General features: G+C 34.9%; 1 protein-coding gene and 1 long non-coding RNA gene across 2 annotated transcripts; both read right to left on the bottom strand.

The window, feature by feature from the left end:
• Positions 1 to 242: 242 nt before the first annotated feature.
• On the bottom strand, positions 243 to 18,431 carry LOC121421303 (fibropellin-3-like). Its single transcript, XM_041615979.1, has 12 exons — positions 18,413 to 18,431; positions 17,817 to 17,930; positions 16,895 to 16,993; positions 15,871 to 15,984; positions 13,198 to 13,323; positions 11,951 to 12,096; positions 11,035 to 11,272; positions 8,603 to 8,704; positions 7,857 to 8,004; positions 6,590 to 6,731; positions 5,475 to 5,528; positions 243 to 1,565 (listed from the first exon to the last, which is right to left on the bottom strand). Exons 1-12 carry the CDS (start codon positions 18,429 to 18,431, stop codon positions 1,530 to 1,532), a joined length of 1,338 nt encoding a protein of 445 aa, XP_041471913.1. The 3' UTR covers positions 243 to 1,529.
• Positions 18,432 to 19,744: 1,313 nt separating this feature from the next.
• On the bottom strand, positions 19,745 to 21,389 carry LOC121421072. The gene is made up of 3 exons (XR_005970932.1): positions 21,244 to 21,389; positions 20,547 to 20,775; positions 19,745 to 19,840 (listed from the first exon to the last, which is right to left on the bottom strand). It is a non-coding gene; the product is annotated as an uncharacterized LOC121421072 (long non-coding RNA).
• Between the last annotated feature and the right edge of the window lie 3,044 nt (positions 21,390 to 24,433).

Raw genomic sequence — 24,433 nt, 5'->3', positions numbered from 1 at the left:
CTGTTCAAATCCTATTTACTTAAGCCTGGAGCATCCCTTGAATCGATTTCAATTGTTTTTTTCTAATTCTTTAGCCTGGAGTACCTCTATAATGGTTGATTGTAAGGTACATGTAAATATTAATAATTGGATCAGTTTACCTTTCCCCGCCAGAAAAAAATCCCAGAGTGTTTAAAGGGAAAGTTTACCTTGAAGAAAAGTTTGTTTTAACGATTGCAGAAAAAATAATGAAACAAATATTCGTGAAGGTTTGATGAAAATCTAATGAAGTTTGAAAAAGTTATTAGAGTTTTAAGTTTTGGTTTGTGACGTCATTAAAGAGATGCTTCCCCATATGGTATGTAATATAAAATGCATAAATTTTAGTTTCAAAATGGTTCGTGATGACTTATCATTGTTTCTTTTTAAGAAAGGGTGTAAAATAATTTGTCTATTCATATACTTAGGGAAAATGATTTTACCATCCAACATGTAGGAAAGCTGCTCGCATTCAAATATTTTTTTCATTCTTTGATGGATTTTTCAATGTTTGTTATTCATGTATCTGCTATATTTAAAATAAACGTTTTGTTGGGATGAACCTCCCCTTTAACTTATGACTGTTCACAGAGAGGAACACAATGTGACTTCATCTTCAGCTGTTCAATTTGAGCTTTAACATTGTAAATCATATCTTCCCAAAATATTCCTTCTCTGTGAACATACGGAAGAACTCGTGCTCTTCCTTCAAGCAGCCTTTCCCTTCCAAAAAAGAACTTGATACGCTGTTCATATTTTTCAATCTGGGTTCACTTCACCAGGAAGAATCAGCTCTTGGTTCCACAACTACAGGATCCAAGTAGACCAGTTCTGGGACCCGTTTATCCCAAAAGATTTGCGTTTAAAATCGACTAAAGGAAGGAATTAAACACTCTACTATAATGTGTCATAAACATATTGGATGATATTAAGTTGAGTTTGGTTTTGGAGATGCTATTGATTGGTAAAATTTCTCCAACAGGCCATAGAGGGGGTACGTTTTTTCATGAAAAAAAATAGTCACATTCAAGGATTCTGCTAGCACATGTGGTACCACTTAATCAGTAAATATACCCAAGGCGCCATAAAAAAATATGAGTAATTTCTTATAGCATTCATAATAAAGATGTAAAATGAATCCTTCTGCAAATAATTGACTGGAGTATTTCAAAGACCAAGTGAAGTAATACGAAGATTTTCTAATGACTGGTGTTAATGGTCAGTTATATTGACAGGTCATTGTTTTAATATTCTAAAGAGTTTGTTTTGATATGATTATCTACAAGGATCCATATACTATCGATATTCCTAAGGCTTTTCAGAACTGTTTCTATGCGTCTAATACCCACTTTTGCCCTCGACGATATATATTATTCCTCCTTATGCATGTTATAATAATTAAAACCAATTGTTCCCCAAAATAAGTATGCAGCATTAATCACTAATCCATGTTCCGTTGTCTTATCCGTGCCTTTTTCGAAGGTATATGTCATCATAAGTCATCATATCAATCAATAAACGATTGCATTTCTATCCACACGTCTTTCCTGTAATGAGATAATACAAAATAATATATTTAAACAATGGCCTATTAACAAGTACAGTTTTACTCGTAAGTCGCCTGTGCGAGAAATGGAGAACGGTGGATTCGTTTCTTAAAACACAGGGCCTTTTTAACTTGAATCATCATAGTATTGATGATTGTAATTCGTCTATAGAATCATCGGACCTTTCACACACGCACGCGAAAACTGTGATCTGAATTCAAATTCCCGAGCTAATGCAGTATGTGTCTTTGGTAACGTGTCAATCAAAACACTCTATCGATACGATGAGTGCCTGACAATACGGAGAGGCTTGAAAAAACACGAAAGCTCCGCCCCCAAAGATGTTTTGGAGCTCAAGCCTTTCACACGTAAAATTTGTACCGTAATTTGAATGAACCTTATCTGGAATTCACCTCCGGAGTAGAATTTGAATTTATGATTGCGTTTAGCGTTTGTATTTCTAGTTTGGTTTCACACGTGCTAAAATTCGTCATTAGACTTACGTATCATCATTCAATTTGTTTTTCCATGTGAAAGGGAGGTAGGCTACGCTGCCTTCAATAGATATACGGCGCTTCATGAATGGATAATGATAAATATTATTTCCCGTATTACCATCAGAGAAAGAAATCCATCAAATAATCAACCAATGCCCTATCTTTTTTTTCTCACCTCTTACTTCACTTTATAAACTGCCAAAGTCTTGTTCATTTTTGCAATACAGACTTTCTTTATAAACCAGAAAAAAAAGATAACTTCCGGAAGGTCCTACATGGAATAAAGAATTGAACTAAATTGAACATGTACGGGGGGGGGGGTACATACATATATATTGTTCTAAATTGCCCATCATTATTCATTTAATATTTATCATTTTGTTATAAGTATTATAATTATTGTTATTACATGTATGCCTATCAGTTTTTAGCATTTTCATCATAATTAATATTATGTTTAGAAGTAAAATTTGTAGTTGTACCATTGCGTTTAACATTCTTATTTTTATGAATGTACGAGTTATATAGATGGACCGGATGGACCTTCTCAAAAGGACCAGATAGACCTACTCAAATCGACAGATTGACCTCATCAATGATAGATCAAAAGCATTCAATACGACATACCTGCCTCAAACTATAGTTTAGACCTTTGCACATGTTAAAAGACAATTTAATAATATTTTTAAAAGACAATATAATAATAAATTACTGAGCAATTATTGATTTTGTTCAAACATGGTTTCTGCTATGTGGTTGTTTGATTATTTGTAATTTTTTTGTTCTACCTTGAAGTTTGATTGGTGAGGATTTTTTTACCTGATTGCTAAGAAAGCATGAATGCTTGTAAGCAAGCAACCAGATGACCGACGGCTTAAGGTCCTCTTCGAAGGACCTGGTTAATGAGGATTAATGCCTTACCAAAAGGCACTAGCGCACCAAATGAAAGTCGAACCCGGGTCACCGAAATACGAATCCCCGCTCTACCGACTGAGCTATCGCGCCTTTCACGTTAGTTTATTATTATTTTTTTATAAATGATTATTCCTATTTCTATTCATTCTTTGATACTTGCTTTCGATAAGCCTTCTTAGTTCATGCCCCATTTCCATTCATTTGTTTTAACTATTTTGGCAAAATTACTGTGCCAACTATTATTTTACTTTTACCACTGTTTGTTCCGGTTATGTTCTGTTGATAAATTAGTTTTTGTTTCTGTTGTTATTTATGATTCCTTTCTATATAAACAATTTTGTTCCCATTGTGTTATTTTAAATGAATTTGGAAATAACTACTTCAATTGAAATTGAAATATATATCATATATGGGATGAAATTTTCCGAGATCTTTAAAAAACTGGCGATCATTCTTACTTAGTAAAGGAATAAATATATATGCATATAGATAGATATATTCATCTCAAATCTGGTTAACAATCCATGTCATTCATGGAGGGCAGCTGATTGATGTTTTCACAGTGAAGACAGGATCACCTTAACTGGCTTTTCTTTTTTTTCAATTATATGTTTCATTGGATCTCACTTTTCTCTTCTTTTTGGCCAGCACTCAAAGGAGTAATGGACTCCAATCAAAATAAACACATACGCACCTGCCCTCCCCACATGCACACATACATAAACACACCCACCCCCACAACAAGCACAGACACACACACGCATCCACCCTCCCAACAAGCACATTTATATACACACGTAACCACCTACCCCACAAACACACATACCACACACACCTACCCTCCAAACAAGCAAACACACACACACGCACCCATCCTCCCTACACATACCACACCCATCTACACTCCAAACAAGCACACATACCACACCCACCTAGCCTCCCAACAAGCACACATACCACATACACCTGCCCTCCCAACAAGCAAACACACCCACACACGCACCCATCCTCCCTAAAGCACACAAACACACACCCACCTACCCTAAAAACAAGCACACCCACACACACCCACCTAGCCTCCCAACAAGCACACATACCACATACACTTACCCTCCCAACAAGCAAACACACCCACACACGCACCCATCCTCCCTAAAGCACACAAACACACACCCACCTACCCTAAAAACAAGCACACACACACACACGCACGCATCCTCCCCACAAGCACACACACACCAAACTACCCTCCCCACAAGCACACATACCACACCCACCTACTCCCCAACAAGCACACATACCACACCCACCTACCCTCCAAACAAGCACACATACCACACCCACCTACCCTCCAAACAAGCACACATACCACACCCACCTACCCTCCAAACAAGCACACATAAAACACCACCTACCCTCCCAACAAGCACACGCGCACCCATCCTCCCTACAAGCACACCTACAAACAAACACTCATACACACACCATCCTCCTCACAAATACACACACCCACCCACCCTCCACAAGCATAGACACACACGCACCCACCCACCTTCCTCACAAGCATACATAAACACGCACCCACTCTCCCCACAAACACACATGAACACACCCTCATCCACCCTCCTCATAAGCACACATAAACACACACACATCCACCCTCCTCACAAGCACATATGATCACACACACATCACAATCCTCACAAGCACACACAAACACACACACATCCACCCTCCTCACAAGCACAAATGAACACACACTTATCCACCCTCCTCACAAGCACACATGAACACACACATCCACCCTCCTCACAAGCACACAGATACACACACACATCCATCCTCCTCATAAGCACACATGACCACACACACATCCACCCTCCTCACAAGCACATACATTAACACACGCACATCAACCCTCCCAACAAGCACACATACACACACACATCCACCCACCTCACAAGCACACATAAACACTCATACATCCACCCTCCTCACAAGCACACATGAACACACACACATCCACCCTCCTCATAAGCACACATGAACACACACACATCCACCCACCTCACAAGCACACATAAACACTCATACATCCACCCTCCTCACAAGCACACACAAACACACACACATCCACCCTCCTCATAAGCACACATGAACACACACACATCCACCCTCCTCACAAGCACATATATAAACACACGCACATCTACCCTCCCAACAAGCACAGCATTTTCGAAAATGAAAATAATTATTTTTTAAGACACGAAGAGTTTTCATTCTCATGACGGAGTATTATGTTACAGATTTACAGTTTAAAAAAAAACCTTCAATATAAATAAAGGAAAAATAATACAATAACTAGAAGTGGACCCAACTCTTTTTGGAATAAGCTCTTCATATATGATTTTATAATGTTATTGAAATATCGAGCGTGTATATATGCTATTACATTTATTGTTTTGATTACATAAAATGCAACAAAAACTTTACATACCGGGATTCTTCCATCCACGACATAGGGAGTACTGAAATGACGCCTATCTTCTGCCTGAAATGAAAAGAGAAGATTATGTTTTTCATTTAAAACCTCATTACCTTCATAATCAATTAGCAATGCTTTGATATAAAATACTAAGAGAGAACAATCAATATTATATTAATAGTAATGTATCTAAATCAATTTGGTCTGTAGAATAGGTTTAGTGCATGTGCATAGTCAAATTATCTACCAGTAATTGGTACACATCTCTTTTGAAAAAAAAAAACCTTAACATGCCTCGTTTTAAAATTTTACAAGATTTATTGAAGAGATACTCCCGGCTGAATATATCTGTATCCCAATAAATAGAGTAAAATTCATAGAACAAAAAGCTGACAATTAGATCAAAATTGGAAAAAAATGAAAGGTTCTTGAATTTGAAATATTCGCATTATTCCAGTAAAACAGTTCTTGTCATGTCTTAATAAAAATTCATTACGTGTGCTGATGATGTCATATCCCCACTTATTCTTTTGTATTTTTATTATATGAAATTATGTTTTTGTCAAAAGTTGGAGGACCAGGACAGCATATCGTCCCGAGATTCAGACTGGATGAAAAAATTGCAAATATCTCGTTTTGTCCAGAGTCCAGGACAAAAACTGCTGTTCTGATTCACTAATTTTCAACAAAGACCGCTCTGTCATGAAGTGCCTTCGACAATAGCTTCTATATGTTCTCGAAGGCATCTACGTAGTGGCTACGAAAACTCCCGATTTTTTCAGTCGAAAATGTTGAAGAAACTCTCCCTGGGGTATGACACAAAGGCCCGTATTCTGAGGTCGGGTTTAACTTAAACTCAGGTTTAAAGTTGTGGTTTAAGTATGGACAGCCAATTGTTACATAATCACTAACAGTTGAGATATCATACTTCAGCTCATTCGGCTCTCAAATCATTCATAATTGTGTGGGAAGTATAAACAGATGATCACCATCGATGAATCAGAAAAGAGCACAGTGAACATAAAAATCATACAACTTAATAATTTTTTTTGATATTTTGGCTTCCCATACTTAAACCACAACTTTAAACCCGAGTTTAGAATACGGGCTAAAGACGTTATTATTACCAATCTTGGGTTCCATTGAACGGATGCTCCATTCACTCGCATGCGATCGATGGCTTGACGTCTCCCATCGTAGGAACCGTTATCTGAATAACTATCAAACGCTCTCTTTCCGTAGAAACCTGGTTGGTTATTATACTCATCACTGAATACAAATGACAAAATGATAATAAAAAGGCGTATGATTTTGATCCATAATAAATCGATTGGTTTGGTTTTGACGTTGGTTTTGACTTAATACAAAATCCCAGTGTGACTAAAAAATCTGAATTACAGGACGGTGAAAGTGAATGAATAGCAGTGTAATCGTATAATGGATGAGGCAGTACACTATCGCTCAAAACCTAGTGAGATTAGCCATGGATACCAATATTTAAAATATCACTGAACTCAAATAATGGCCAATGGCGAATAATTTTTTGGGGGATAGACGCCTGTGGAGTTGCGGTGCTTTTTTCATCATAGGCATATTTAGTTAGTGTATTGTTCTCTGATAGAAAATTAGCGGCCTTAAAAATCAGAGAAAGTTTCTGTATCTCTTCAATGTTTGCTCTTCATTCCAAACGGCCATTTGAGCACCTACCTTACAATAGAAAACTGTATAAGGTCCCCCCCCACAAAAAAAAAAAATCAAGCACATTCCCTGCTAAATTGAACTGTCCCCACGGCAAAAATACACACATACCTACAATCGTATTTTTAAATAATCAGGACCATGATTAATCTATACAAAAGCACAAATTTGTTCAAAATAACACAATTTTATGTTATGTTATTCGCTTATCATTGTAAAGATATGCACATTATTGACAATCTAGTAATTAATTTGAAGAGTGACGTGAACTATGAGGGAATAAAAAAGTGATCATATTTTGTGTTCCGTCTGGGGATGTGAGTTATACTTGGGCAGTCCTATTTAACCCCCCCCCCCCAAAAAAAAACACCCGAAAACGAATATATGATTTGATGGAAAGGATCTACGTCTATCCCAGTGGTTATTTCAATACAAATTGCAAACAATTTCTTCTTTAGTCAATTTTCATGGATGGTATTTCGTCTGAAATCGATCATTTCGCATCAAACCCATTAGCGTCCATTTGCAAAAAGAATTGCGTTTAGACGAAACTGAAATTAAGACCGAATACGTATTTCTGAGTAGTAGAATTCAAGTTGCATTTGATCTATAAAGGAGTTGTGTTTAATCTCAAGAAAGAAAAAAAACTGTTGTTTCTTGCAACAATGTTCCAAACAAGTAAATTTGGATACTCACGTCATCATCATTTTTCTTGCTTGACTCTGTTGTCTGTAATGTAGAGTTAACATGCAGCAGGCACAGCTTATGATGACGAAAACAAAAAAGGGTACCCCAACCGCAATGCCAATAGTGGCTGCAAGAGAGAGTCCTTGAGAGCTTGAAACTTAAAAATAGAGAACAAAACAAATTAACCAATGTGCTAAGGTTGTGATCTACAGATAACCAGTTGTGATAAGAATTTATAACAGCATCAATTCAATTTATAACAAGCTTAATGAACAATAAATCATTTGGCACTGTCTGGGAATGATCAGTGAAACAGTTTGTTTCACCAGACCTCAGTCACATTTGCTCTACGGCTAGTCAAAAACAGACATTTTGTAAAAATATGACTGAGGTATAATTCATGCGGAATGGTCGGTTTTATGACACATACAAATCAGAGAATGTTAGGTTCTTGATAAGTCTGTGACTTTAATTAAACTAGACATCAGAATAAGGGCATTTTGTATGGTTCAGAGAGCTGTTCTACAAGTGTCGGAATACGGTATGCTAATTGGGATATGCAGGTCCTGAAAAATAACATTCTCGCTTCATGATATATAAAGTCAGGGTTAAAGTGAAATGAAGAAACGAAATGTATCTAATTTATGAGGGGTATTCTATATGAGGGGTTATATTATAATCTATGAAAGTCTTTTTCAGCCCGATTTACCAGGCTGCTTTTTCATAGACCTCATTTTATGTACTTTCCAACATACCATTTTGACAGAAAGCTCCACTAAAGCCAGATGGGCAATTGCAATGCTGAGCAGCATTCGTACAGGTCCCACCATTCCGACAATTTGACTGATCACACTGAACTGTTGATTAGAAAGATAATATCATGGGGTCATCCGAACATTGACCGATCAATTTTTTTCTCTGCGAGAAATCAAAATTATATTACTGCTGTTATACCGACATATTTTGTTTATTATATGAACGGACTTGATGTAGATGATATTTATTTTAGATGATATTGCCAGACGTTTTCAGTTATAAAGTGCTCATGCATAATCAATTTATGGCAATATTTACAAATCATGAATTGGAAGAAAACATATTTTTCATAAGACATCAGAAGAAAATTCATTATAGAATTTGGGCGATGTAATTCCATCTTCAATGACAGACCTTTAAGAAAATTTAAGATATTTTATGTATCTGTTCATCAACGACATGTATTCACCATCACTTTGATTTAATAATAAAAAAAAATAAACCTTATGTTTGGATTGTCATTAAGGATAAAGATGAAAAAAAATAAAAAGAATGTCCATTCCGAATGGATCAACGGCTATAAGACATCAAACAACCAAATAACTGATACACTAAAAAAATTGTATTTCTATTATATCATCAGTAAATGCAATCATTTTGTCTTGTTTATAACACCCATTCGCAAGCAGGAAATGAGTAAAAAATTTAAGATAAAATGTTTGGCTGAAGGATTTATATATCCAACTCCTAAATCCGTAAAGTAAGTATTCGAAATGCTATTTCTAAATTAACAACAAAAAGCAAAATCGAGTGAGGGACAACATGCCAAAATTTGAATTGTAATGGCAGCAAAATAGCGATTCTGAATTCTAGTGGCTGAATTTTATTTCAATGACCAGTACGCTTTTGTAATACTATATAATAGATAATAATCGAGTATAATTTCAGACTCTTTACTAAAGTTTTCGGCGTGCTTTAAAGGGCAAAAAACAATGCGTGCATATTAGTATACAGTGCGTATAAAAAAGTTTACACTTTGAAAAAGCCCTGGGAATTAAAAGTTATACAATATGTGGGTAATTTTTTTCACATATATTCTTAGGTTTGGGTCTCATCTAATCCAATGAGAGTAAAGTTTTGACAGAAAGTCTCACTTGAGTGAGCACTGTCCATTTTTGTAAAGCTCGCAGAAATCTGTTTGCGCAGAAATGCTTGTTTTTACGCTGTGTCAAGGGTGAATTCAAACTTACTCTGCGAAACATTTCTCATACATTTCCCTCGCACTTTTAGTCAATTGAAATAAAACGGATACATTCAAGCAGTTTGTAACGATTTTACCACCCAAATTGAAATTTCAACACTTAGTAAGCACAACCTTTAGTCTTTTTGTGCCAGCTGGAGCTGAGGACATAACTGAATCTGAACAAAAGTTTATATCATACATCTCCAGCATTTTTCACTAAGTTTTTATCACATAAAGTGGGTTTTCATTTCATTTTTCATTGAATACTTGTTTCTCCATACTTTTCCCAAGCTTGACAATGATTAACAAAATGAAAATCAAGCCAAAGCCATTTCATGTTAATCACAGCTCAGTGTAAAGCAAATATCGTCACGATGGCTTCTGTGTGTGGGGGAGTGGGGTGGGGCGCAATGCACTCTTCGAAGTCTATTGGGTAAGGAAACAAGTTTGAAAAGGTAAAAGATATCTTCAAGTCAATTTTACTAGCTAAATTCCACGTGTTATTCGTGATTAAGGACTACTTTTATTTGCATAACTATTCAAAGTTCTGCGCAAATCATTTTTCACTAACTTTTCAAAAGTAATTGGTGCTCACTCAAGCCGAAATATTTTTCGACAGTTATTTCGTCATTTGCTTAAATGGATCTGTACCAATGTTAAAATGTGGAAAATCTTTAGGATATTACAAATGTATAATTTTACAGGATTTTTTCTAAGTGTAAACTTTTTTTTATACGTACTGTATAACTGGTAAGGTATATCACAGACCATTAAACAAAATTTTTTTCCTAGGAACTATTGGATCAAATATGTTACCTTGAGATTGAAACAAAATGCAATTAAAAACTGCAATTTGTCACGTGATTCCTTTTCACAAATCGAAAAATAGTAATATACGATTTTGGTACTTGCTTTAAAAATCATGTTTACGTGTCACAAGACTTTTAGGTATCAAGGTCAAAAGTACAACATGTATTGTCGTAAATTGCTCCGGTTCGATTTGTAAAAATTTCGAATGTTTTGGTTGAAATGTTGTCCAAATAAAGAAAAGGTGTAATATCAACCAGAAATCTGATAGATTTTTAACCAGAGATTAAAATTTACATTTTTGCCGGTAGACACTTTTCACCAAATTGATAAACAGATATTTCGACCAGTCCCCGTTAAGTGCAAGGGGTCTATCCGTACCGTTTGCTGTAAAAACTGCCAATAGAGATTGTCCATTCGTTGATAGACTTCGAGGGATGTCAGTAGACAGATCAGCTACAGCCAGCGCAAGATCATCAGCTAGACTTTGAGTTGCTGCAGTCACTTGAAAGCTGATGTCAGCAATTATACTGCCCTGACGAAACCCTATCACTTCACAACTGTCACCAAGTAGCTGATACCTTCTGTTTTGCAATGAAGCCCTTACGTACTCACTAAACTAATATATGAAATAAAAAAAATGAAACCTTACGAGCATTTCCGCTTAACAGTAACGACAATGATAACGAAATGGCAGCAAAATATTACAATTGTGATCGTTGTTCATATAATGGATTCTGACAGAATGTGTTCATAATTTAACAGTGGGGGGGGGGGGATCATTTCATATTCTGTTTCACATTGTGAACACCTTATTTTCATAGAGAAGGAAATATTCTTTTAAAATGAATATATGAATATTGATGAATATAGTAATAATCTTGAAGATGCTTGTGAAGGATCTAAGGATATTAAACATCATCATCCATACTCTCTTACTTTTGAAGTTTATTAACATCTCTCGAAAGCAGGACGGAAACTGATTCATGGAATTTCCATTCTTAGAAATATAGATATATAGGTATCTTAGTTTATTGTTGGAAATTAATGCGTTTTACGCAAATTTATTTCTTGTACTTATTTTGGGGGTCTTTGTGATCTTATTACATTATAAACTACTCGAGAAACCGTAGGACATCAGAATTTGAGTTCAATTATTACTTGGATTGAAGATTAAGGAGATGTTCTACAAACAGTTAAAGTTAAATAAAAGCTCGCTTTTCAAATGATGTCTGATTTTTATTGGTCAACTTCAATTTGTTAAACTTTCAAGCTAGATAAAGATAATCATACTAACCAAGAAACAGAAAGTGGTATCATATTCCATGAACTCGTCTGATAATCTATTTGCCAAAGAGTTAGTGTAAGTAAGTAAAACGCCATCCAGAGTTTGCCCAGTAAGCTCAACCCGGAGTGAACTCGTAAAGAGAGTTCCGGAGAGAGCTGGTAACAAAGATAATATGCACAAACAAATAAAGAAGTACAGGGATTCATTACGTGTCTAAGAGAGGAATATATTTCCTCATTTCTTTACAATTATATCATTACTAATTTAGTTTCGCATAAGAATATTGCAATATGGCAGAATAAAAAATGTTTTTTTTGGAGTGGACCTACCCCTTTTGCAAGCAAAATATTGTGAGGAACTCATTTGTCAAAAGGGGTTAGGTCCATTGTTCATAAATTTTATTGTTTTCTGTCTCAAAACCTCTAAATTTTTAGTCGCTCTGATGAGAAAAAGAAAATATTTTAGAAATCATGAAAAATGTTAATAAAAGTGGCAAACAAAATCAGTTTTTAAATCAGAATAGACTGAAATCATTTCAGTTTACTTGCAAAAGGGGGTTAGGCCCACAATGATGACTTGTAAAAGAATATATCGAGAAAAATTGAAAGCAGGTAAATTTCTTTTATACCCAATTTTATGTTCCCATGATAGAGCAGTACATCATGACAATTTATTTCCTCAAGAATATTCCAGTTAGTGAGAATAAAAAAACATGGTTTTTCTCGGAATGGTCCAAAGTGGACCTAACCCCTTTCGCAACTAAACTCTTCATATGCAAAGTGTGGACAAATGTACCTAACACTCGTCGCAATCGCCTTTACACGATGCAAAGCTGTATCCGTAATAGGATCAGCAAAGCATTGATCAAAAGTGATGATATGACTCTTAAAAAAATAATTTTGTTTGTTATCAGTCATAGCGGTCGTTATGGATGTATAGTTATTATACCAGTATTGACACTACATTAATACTATGGCCCGTATTTTGAACTCGGATTTGATATAAACTCTGGTCAAAAGTTGTGGTTTATAGATGGCCAATTGTTGCCTAAAAGATGATATATATTTTTCAATGGTAATTATAATGAAAACAATGCTAACAACCAAATTAAAATCAAGGATTGCATAAGATATTCACCTAGATGACAAAGTTACCAATTTACCATAACAGTAATATTTATGCAACCATTGCAGCGAGGCCAATCAGTATATTTAATGAAAATTAGGTAAGCAAGATCGGATTTGTTTCATACATACCAGCGCACGAATCTGAATTGGTCAATGTATAACCACTATTGCAGACACAAGTGTGTAACCCAACTAGGGTGTTTACACATCTTCCGTTGGCACAGAGACTGGAATCGAGGGCACATTCATCAACATCTAAAAGAAAAAAACCCCAAAACAAACGAGGAATATACTAATGATGAATAAGTGATACTGTGTTATAAACACCCTTTTTTCTCACCCTCGCATATAAATGCATTAGTATTAGAACTTATGAGATGACTACATAGGCCTGTTGTCAATAATGATACCATTTGGGTTTCTTTCCTGATGTATACGTAGCAGAAAGGAAACATTTTTTTTTCTTCTTCTCTTTTTTTTTTCAAAAAAAGTATGCAAAACAAGATAGGAAACGGTATCGTTGAAATTATTCAGATAGTAAATTCATTTAAATCCAGTGATTCGATAAGTCATGATGAAGTCAGTAATAATCTTTTGAAGAAAATAATTTTGAATATCGCTTCACCACTTACACATGTAATAAATTTGTCATTAAGCACAGGAGTTTTTCCAGGCAAAATGAAACTGGCAAAGGTTATTCCTATATATAAAAAAGATGATCCTTCTTCAATGAGCAATTACAGACCCATATCTATTCTTACAAGTTTTTCCAAGATCATTGAAAGAGTCGTTTATAATAGATTGTATAGTTTTTTAATGTCAAATAATTTACTAGCCTCTTCTCAATATGGTTTTAGAAAAAAAACCATTCATCAGATATAGCACTTATTGAATTTTGTGATAAAATATCGGCTTCTCTTTCTAGGAAAGAACATGTAATTGGTGTATTTATGGATATAAGTAAAGCTTTTGACACACTTAATCATTCTATATTACTGGAAAAATTGAAATATTATGGTATACGTGGAACCCTCCTCTTTTGGTTCTTTAATTATCTTTCAGACCGAGAACAATACATATATTATAACAATTTCAACTCAAATATATTACCTATCAAATGTGGAATTCCCCAAGGTTCAATCCTTGGTCCTTTGTTGTTTCTTTTATATATAAATGATATTTGTAAATCGTCTTCATCACTTCAATTCATTTTATTTGCAGATGACACGAATGTATTTTTTTCTCACCATGACCTTCTTTATCTTATTGAAACTATGAATACAGAACTACCCAAAGTCTCCACGTGGTTCAAAAGTAACAAGTTATCATTAAATGTAAAAAAGACAAATTATATATACTTTAAAAATCAACGCTCCAATATTGATATTCGGTCCTTTGATATTTTTATTGATAATATGAAAATCGATCAGAAAGAAACAACAAAGTTTCTAGGTGTAACTGTCGATGATAAATTAAACTGGAATACACATATAGCTAATATTGTTTCTTCGGTTTCACGTGGAGTCGGTGTATTATATAAGGTCAGATGGTTTATTCCTCGCCAAACATTATTTACTATATACAATTCTATCATACTGCCTTATATTTCATATTGTAATGTTGTATGGGCTTGTCAAAAAACAAAAATCAACTCTTTATTTCTTCTTCAGAAAAAAGCTGTTCGTATTTGTACAACCTTAGACTATCGAGCTCATTCAAACCCATTGTTTCACAAACTTAGAACCCTATACATTCATTTCCTTCAAATTGCTCTTTTCATGTACAGATTCCAAATCCGCGAACTTCCTGACAACCTTTTAAAAATGTTCCGTTTCAATACATCTATTCATAATTACCCAACCCGAACCTCCACAAATATTCATTTAGAAAACCCAAGAACAGCTCTTGCCCATAGATCTATTTGACATACTGGCCCCGACATTTGGAATTCCCTTTCTATTTATATTCGTTCATGCCCAACAAAAAATTCCTTCAAGAGGCAAGTTAAAAATTTCCTTATTTCAAAATATGAAACGCAAGGCTGATAATAATGTCATGTATGTTTATTACCACTGCATGGTTACATAATGTACCACCACACATATGAAATTCATTTTATTTACTATTGTTTATATTTATTATGCAAACAAAATACCTCACGAACGAGTCTTCGTTATCAAACATGTCTTGTTATATATTGTTAAAAATTCTCATATTTCTCTCTTTCTATTCAGTTCTTTCTTTCCCACTCTGTTCTTTTCACCCCTCACTCTATCTCTCTTGCTCTTCTTTTTACTCTTTGTTGATGTTCGCATCATTGAATATATTATTTTAGCTAATGTATAATTATGTATCTTTGTATTCTTTTTTCTCATGGAACATCATTTTCAAGCTCTTAGAGCTTAAGATGCTCCATTCATGTATATATATATATATATATATATATATATATATATAATGATTATACTAATATGAATATAATGTAATGTTTAAAATGATGTATATATATATGAATAAAATCAATCAATCAATCAATCAAGGAATCGTGAAATAAATAAAAACAAATGACAAGGGCTACCCTCCAACTCCCAAACAGTGAGCCCTCATTACAAAATGTAGGCTTTGGCGTAGTATCAAAAAGTCATTCACTCAGCAAACATAAATAATAAAAAAAGTTAGCTGATCAGATTCTAAAAAAAAGATCATTTTAGCTGTTAATGATTCGTTCATTTAGCCCAAGGCGTGTGTGTGCGTGTGTGTGTGCGTAAGCTGGGGTTCGTGTGAAAGTCCCGTTCATCTTACCTTGATCACAAATATTTCCAGTATATCCTGTACGACATGAACACGTGTAAGAGTTGATACCATCGATACAAGTTCCTCCATTTCTGCAGGGTTCGGGCGAGCATTCGTTGATATCTGGTGGTTGCAATAGGTAAATAACGAATGATTAATGTCATCCTCGCTAACTTATCATTTAATGTCAGCAAACCTGTATAATCTTCATTCGACTACAACCAGTTCATCTACTTACCACTGGTCTAATTGCCAGTCAAACCATTTACGATTTTGTCTCATTTCCAGTTAGGCTATACTCATTCCGTTTTATTTGGTCTCACACTTCTTAGTCTATAATGGTTGCATGATAGCTGTTTATGAAACAACCTTGCATTTGACAAAGTATAAATTAATAAGCAGACGAGGAGAAAATAAAAAAGTTGGGCATTAGACTGAATTACATTACATAAAGTGAGTATTAGACCAAGAGTATTGTAGATGCAACGGCAATTAAACCAAAATGAGATTAGACTAAATGTGTAAAGCCCATATTTTAGTTAACAGACCAATAGCCTGAAGACCAGGTAAATATACATTATTGAAAAAACGGATCGTGATAAATCTTATATTAGAACTTTCAGACGTTGCGTAAATTTTCGAAAATACTACCAATGGCTGGAAGCTTCAATATGGTATGATCACAAAACTCCCTTGCGGTATCAAATTCATCGGTATTTAACATAATGGGGAATTCGTTTAGCAGGAAACATGCAGTTCAATTGGCTTCCAACAAAAGGTTACAGAATAAAATCAAACCCGCATCTCCCAAGAGTTGTTTAACATAAGCAGAATTAAGACAGCTTGTCAGTTTTTCAATGTATACAACATAGTGAAAAACATTGTCGAATGTTTAGATATAAGGACTATTTCTACCAGGTTAAGTGAGAGTCACTGTGACTAATTATATATAAGTCGCACATAGATACATGAATGATTAACACTTTACAACCTATTTTGTTCTTCTTTGATGGGGTTTAGTTGGAGTACTTACTAGTCTCGCACGTGCTTCCAATGAAACCTGCAGCACAAGTGCATTGATCAGAGCTTGAACAAACTCCACCATTCTCGCATGCTATCGAGCCACATATAGCTAGAGGATAATAGCAACAAAAAGGGTCTAAAATTCATCACTGACTACCAACAGTTGTATATGAGGATAAAACTTCTGAGTCGCGTATTTTTGAGGCAAGAGATTGAGACCAGAGTCTCTTACAAGGTTGTAGATCCAGATTGATAATTATTGGGTGTGGCATACGTGCACAGTTAATGAGCATTTCCTAACCTGTCGGTTTATTTGCATACCTGTGCACATTATTGCATAGCATTAAGATGCTATATTGACGAAATGTATATTGCAAGTCGTTTATGAATTTAGGAATTAACAAAAGCTAATTCTCTTTGATATTGTCCTCAAATGTAGGGCCAGTTGAATTTATCATAAAAAATATTTTTTTATTTTATTAGTGGGGATATCTCGAATGGAAAGATGACGATTAACAAAAAGGTATCACCAAATAGGCCCAAGTAGGAATCAAGCTTGATGACACCAGCCTTAAGGGGTATGGGTTACGAACGGGTTGCAATACGGAACAGCCATAACACATTGCACAATCTATTTCATTTATCATGTTGAACTTTGAATCCATGATTCAGAACTCCCCACCTCGTAAGCAGGGCCTGAAGAGTATTTCATGAAACAATTTTCTTATGCTTATTTTTTCTGAGCCAATCAGAGACAAGGATTTCAGGAGGTATTGTCAGTGAAAATTACTACTTTATGTCACATTCACACCACATAATCAACCCTAGAACGATCAAAACTAGTACGTTATTATAAATGGCATATAATCGACCGGTTAGGAATCGGTTTCGTTGGTGTGACCGTTTCATAGGCGAAATAAAATCATACTTACATGCTGTACACGTATCTCCAGTGAATCCATGGGAGCATACACAAGTAAAACTATTATCGCCATCAACACAAAATCCATTGTTAGCGCAAGAGGTAGGAGTACAATCATCGATGCCTGATTGGAAAGAATGAAGGTTAGCGAAAATACGTTGGATTGTAAAATGGTGATTTGGATCCTAATCAGATGATTGGCTCAAAGCAATCACGTGACCGCCCACTTTTTTCAATTACATTACTATGACTAGTAGTCTGGTACTAATTACTGTTCTATGGACAGGTCGTGGTTTTCAGGTGAGCATAATTCACCAAAAATATCAAGGATCCACATCACTATCTTATAAAACAAATAATACACAACATTTTATTTGGGCGTTAGAATAGTTACACACATTTGTTGCTTTTGAAACAGTAAAAAACGCTCTTGGTTTATACATGGGCCATGTAAAACTGTATAAAGGTAACTCGTGTGTACAACTGCCCTCAATGATAACAATGTAATAGCAAATTTGGAAAGGAATTATATTGGAAAGATTGTGGTTTAACATTTTATAATACAAAATGTAACGTCTTGTTATTCCCACACTCTCAATGATATACATGCAATGTCTAAAAACATTTTTCCACATTTTTGACATGCGATATTCGAAGCCTACATTTCAATACCCAAACTGCCAACAACGAAAACAACAGGACTACGATATTATTTTAGAAACGTCACACAACCACTGTGAGGTTTTAGCTGTCCACATTTCTGGTACTTAGATATTTCAAATAACTTATTCCAACCAGAAACTCAATTGCTACATATTTATAGCATGGATGAAATTAGAACCAATGTCCTTTGACCTGAATGGTGAACCGGGGGGGGGGGGGGACCTAAAATGACGAGTGGATACCATGCGTGACCCCCCAAAAGGATGTCCTTTTCAAGGTAAGGCACGTTACGTACGTAACGTGAGAAGGGGTCAAAAACACAAAAATAATGAAAAAGGGTATTTATTTCGCGAGGAAAGTTACGTGTTAAGGGTAAAATTTGCAGGGACGATTAAACAAAATTAATATGTTTTATAAAGGATGTCCTTTTTGTCACAACACTACGTGTTTAGAGTCCGATTTGCGCGAGGCGTTGAAGGTGGGGTCGTCCACTGGTGTAAAGGTGTGTAAAGGTAAAACCGACGACCGAAGGACCCGTGACATAAAATATTCCTGTACTTGTTAAGGGGTTCATTTCAGGAAATACTTGTCAACAGTATCATTTTGTTTCCAATATTTGTTAAGGGTAGGGTTTCACATGCCAATACTTGGTTAGTAGTGCATTTTCAGAATATGGAAAATACGTGTTTAGGGTGCTTTTCGAGACCCCATGGTCGCGCATGGTATCCACTCGTCAATGGAAGTGCCCCCCCCCCCCCGCATGGTGAAATTAAGAGCCATCGAGCCACTAAGCCTGTAAAGCAGATACTTGATCAATCGCTGCCGTATACCCCCAAAATAATAATGAAACTTAATAGATAAAACCATTAAAAATAGAAATAAGTGTAACTTATAGATAAATTATGAAATAAACAAATAACGCAAAATAAGAGATTAAAAAAAAAACGTTATAAATAAAGTAATGATAAAAAAACCCCAATATTTTATTTCACGTGCGAGTTCAAAATATTGCACGACTTGGTAATCACGTTCTCAAAAGTATTGGTAATGATAATGATTATAATTATAATGATAATAACAGTATCGACAAATAGAGTAATAATAATCATCATCATTATCATCATTATGAAAACAAAATCATTACAATAATGATAATAGCGACGGTAACAGGAGTAATATGAAGGAGATGAATAATTATATTAATCACGTTAATGATGTAAATGAATATTAAGAATACAGAATAAATATGTTATTGATAAAGGTACTTACTATTCTGACAAAGATCTCCATTGAAACCAGTTGGACAATCACAAAGCTGTCCTGTCGTAGTACAAGTTCCTCCATTTTGACAATTAGATTGATCACATTGAACTATTGAATTTTGAAAAATATAACTAAGCATTAATATCTTTTTTTCGTCTCTAATTCGGGGAGCTTTACGAATTAGAAACGAATAGGTCCGGAATAGGACCCGAATCATATCAAAATTGCCCAAAATTGACTGCCCAAAAATAACTCTAAATGCCTCTCAGAATCAAACCGACTACCATCCGAATACATCTCAACGTGGGCAGATTCCTATATGTTCGTATCATTAGGGAAGAAACGGTCGGAATCATCTGGCCATATATATACGAATATGACGAATAGAGCCGTATCTACCAAGAACGCCCCGAATACCTTTCGAATCACCCCGAACGAAGAGATTAATTGGCCAGAATATTGACGAAAATGCCGAATACGTCGATTGAGCAGCCAGAATGTCCCGAATAACCTAACGGATATATCAGAAAGTAATAAACACGCGTTTTGGAAATATTCGGACATGATTTGGACACGATTCGAGAGATTCTGGCTCATGTTCGAGACATTTAATGGTTTATTGACTGCCTCCCATCTATTGACTAATGACTCAAAGATTTTGTCAAAAACAAATTGCTTAAATAATTTGAAAAATACCTTAATGAATCAGCATCAAAATAATTACACACACACACACATATATATATATATATAAATGAATGAATGAATAAACAAATAAATAAAAATAAAAACGAGATATCTTGTTCGGTCTTACCAGTTGAGGATAATACGGTTCCTTCCAGTGTTAGCCCGTTAGCTGTTAAGACCTGAGTAACATTGCTAGACATTTCCCCAATGCTCAAAGCCAGCTGATCTGCATTGTCTTGATTATCGGCAACCACTTCAAGTTGCATATCACCAATTACACTACCCGGGGTAAACGCAGTGGCAATGCAACTGGGATCCATACTAAAACTTAACGTGTCCTTGACAAAATTGATTAGCTGAAAGAGAAATCAGGGGGAAATTTTAAACTAAAGAACATGTATAGTGTACTTCTCACAAATATTCAACCTTTTTTAAATTTGATAATTTATTCCAAGGACATCCTTTCTTTTAATCTTTAATATATTTCCTCCTCTCCTCTTTTCTTCGTTTTTCATTTTCCTTTGTTTTTTGCGCCGTCATTACGGGAGGGGGCAGCTTGGGCACCTTTGGCCCACCTATAGAAGTTCTCAATGTTTCTTTATAGTAAGATGTTCAGAAAATTAGGACTTGGGGCGTCAATGGCTGTTCCCTCTGAATATTACTACTGACTTCGCTGTTCTATGGAACCAAGCAACACTCGTATATCCGATTTCTATAAAATATCTCGTTTCACGCCCTTGAACATTACAATTTTTTCCATCAGTTTTTGGCACTGTAGGAAAGGGAGCAGCAGGGTGGGATAGAGAATACCGAGGGATGCTTACCACAACACAGTATTGAAGTTCCAATTCAATGAATAGGGCTGATGTCCTATCGGTCAATTCGGCGCTGTATACCAAGGCTTCACCATTTAGCTTTGCTCCTTGCAAAATCACTGACGCTGTACTCGTCGCCACATTGCTAACGCTTGGCAGAGCTGGTTTAACATAGAAGGAATATTCATAAGGACTAGATGAACAATTGTATTGTTTGTTTTCTATTATAATTTAATACGTGGACTGTTTCATATAGGCTTAGTTGTCACTTTAGTCTTTATTAAAGGACAAGTCCACCCCAATAAAAAGTTGATTTGAATAAAAAGAGATAAATCCAACCTGCATAACACTGATCAAATTTTATCAAATCGCTCAGAATCTTCAATTTTCAGCATAAAATATATGACATTTACTATTTAATTAGGGCTTATATGAGATCATTATTTATCCATGTTTTGTGAGAATACAGCTAAGAAGTGACTGTTAGGACTACGCCTTCAAAGAAACAAATAAAAGTCAATTTTGAGCGGTCGATGGGTGAAAATTTTGGGTGAACAAATTTTTCGGCCCACCTTTTGGTGAAAGCTGGAGCCGCCTCTGGGAGCTACCGACAGATAGCTGCATGCTTTGATGACTATGTTGGGCACACTGTTTGTCCCAAGCAATTCTTTTTTTTTTTTTTTGCAAATTCTAAAATTTGGTTATTTAACATATAAAATACTAACAGGAAAAATTGATTAATGGTGTAATTTTGAAAGTTGTGTTAAAGGTCAGGTCCACCTCAGAAAAATGCTGATTTGAATCAATGGAGAAAAACCAGACAAGAACAATGCTGAAAATTTCATCAAAATCGGATGTAAAATACGAAAGTAATGACATTTCAAAGTTTCGCTTATTTTTAACAAGAGTCATACGAACGAGCCAGTTACACCCAAATGAGAGTCGATGACGTCACTAACTCACTTTTTCTTTTGTTTTTTATTGTTTGAATCATACAATATTTCAATTTTTACCAATTTGACGATTAGGACCTCCTTGCCTGAAGCACAAAATGTTAAAATAATGGAATTCCACATGTTCAGGGACAAATGAAACTTTATTTCACATGACAATGACGAGAAAGTACAAATATTTCATATTTCATATAATAAAATACAAAAGAAATAGTGAGTGAGTGATGTCATCGACTCTCTCATTTGGATGTAACTGGCTAGTTCATATAACTATTTTGTTAAAAATAAGCGAAACTTTGAAATGTCATAACTTTGTTATTTCACATCCAATTTTGATGAAATTTTCAGTGTTATGCTTGTTATATTTGTCTCTTTTTATTAAAATAAAGTTTTTGTTGGAGTGGACTTGTCCTTTAAATAAAGAAAGTCTAACTTTAAAAGGTAATGATAAAATAATCATTTTGGCCTTGTGATGGCAGTATTATTGATTGAGAGATGTGATAAAAACCTACGTATTTAATTACTTTAAATAGGAAGGGCTATAAAGTATTCAGCTCTTGCAGGTTCTTTTGTTGTAGGTTCCAGGTTATAATAACAGGTGGAATAAACACTTAGCATTCCAAGACCCGCCCGAGGTCTATTGATTGTACAGTGCACCTAACTGCTGTGCACAGAGAGTAGGATCACTTTCATTTTGTTACTCTTCGAGAGAGGTTGTGTTCTGACGTGCAAAGAAGAAATGACCTCAGTTTTAATTAATTTTGGGGTTTTCCTACCCACAATGGTGGTAAGTCTATTTTATATTTTTATCAGTATATTTCAGCTTAAAAAAGAGAAATATTAGATTCTTCAAGCTAAGAGGTAAGTTTGGTCTCAATTTTTAATCCAGATTTTGTTTTAATAATTATACCAATCAGAAGCCTGTTTCGGTAACTTTAATAGGCAATATTTTACTCTGTGATTTTTTTTTTACAGTTTCCGGCTTTAACCCTAAAAAGACTGGGGGGGGGGCCTTTTAGGCCCCCCCCCTGTACATAAATCGCGATAACTTTTTTGCGCATGAAGCGTTCGCGCCGCCATTTCATGAATTTTTTCTCCTGAGTTTTGCGCAACTTTTGATACCAAATCTGTATACCCCCATGCCGCGGTTGCGGAGTTACGTAACATTTTCGTATCACATGTCACGTAAGAAATTGAAATTTATATTCGTTTGTGTGTAAAGTGTATGGTATTTGAATGAATGTTATACACATTGTTTTCTAACTACATTTTTATTTGTTTCTTTCTTTATTATGTCACTTGTGAATTCAAATAGCAGTTCTAGGATATGAAAATAATGAAAAACATTGCATAAAAAAATAAAGAAATACATAAGAAATGCAAATAATAAGTACCAAAATATGAAAAATTCAATTTTTTGATAAAATTTTGCATATTCACATAATTATGAATATAATTTGCATAAATTATGTGATATCTCTTATGCTTTGTTTTCACCAGCTAGTGTACATGTAACACATCACTTGTTTATCTTTCAAGATTGCTTTGGCTCATTGCAAGAGAGTGTAATGCAATAAAACATGCCAAATATTGTATTTCTCTACATAACGCGTGCCGAGTACTTATTTGCATATTTAGTAATTACTAATTTGCATAAGCATATCTAATAATTCAAGCACGAAATAACACAATTCCATGATAAACAACCTCTTCTTGCTGCTGAAAACCTTGAAACGGGAATTTATGGACCGCAATAGGTACCAAAGTATGAAAAATTCAATTTTTTGATAAAAATTTGCATATTCGCATAATTAATTATGCATATATTAAAAAAAATACAATGAATATCAGTATTTTTACTATGTTTTCTTTTAGAGGACATGACAAAGGATATGTGTGCCAAATTTGGTTGCGACCAGACGACCAACGGCCGAGATCTTGGAGGGGGGGGGGGCCAAAAGGCCCCTCCAGTTTTTCTAGCCTCCAAAATAGCCCAGTCTTTTTAGGGTTAAATAATCATCACAAATTATTGTAGTGATAGAATGTCTGTATTTCACTATTTTTCAGGAGTGAATTTATGTCAATTTTTCTAGGATTGATAATTTATGCTGATGAATAATCACTATCTAGATATTCTGTCGATGCTTATTAAATAAAAAGAAAGACATGTATTCATCAAATGATTTATAAAAGGAATCATTGAGATGTTAAAAATTAGGATTTGCCATTTTAGATAATGGGAATTT

The sequence above is a fragment of the Lytechinus variegatus genome, chromosome 9 (assembly GCF_018143015.1).
Source record: "Lytechinus variegatus isolate NC3 chromosome 9, Lvar_3.0, whole genome shotgun sequence".
NCBI classification, from domain to species: Eukaryota; Metazoa; Echinodermata; class Echinoidea; order Temnopleuroida; family Toxopneustidae; genus Lytechinus; species Lytechinus variegatus.
Note: the sequence above shows the minus strand (reverse complement) of the source record. Positions and strands in the feature narration are given on the sequence as shown.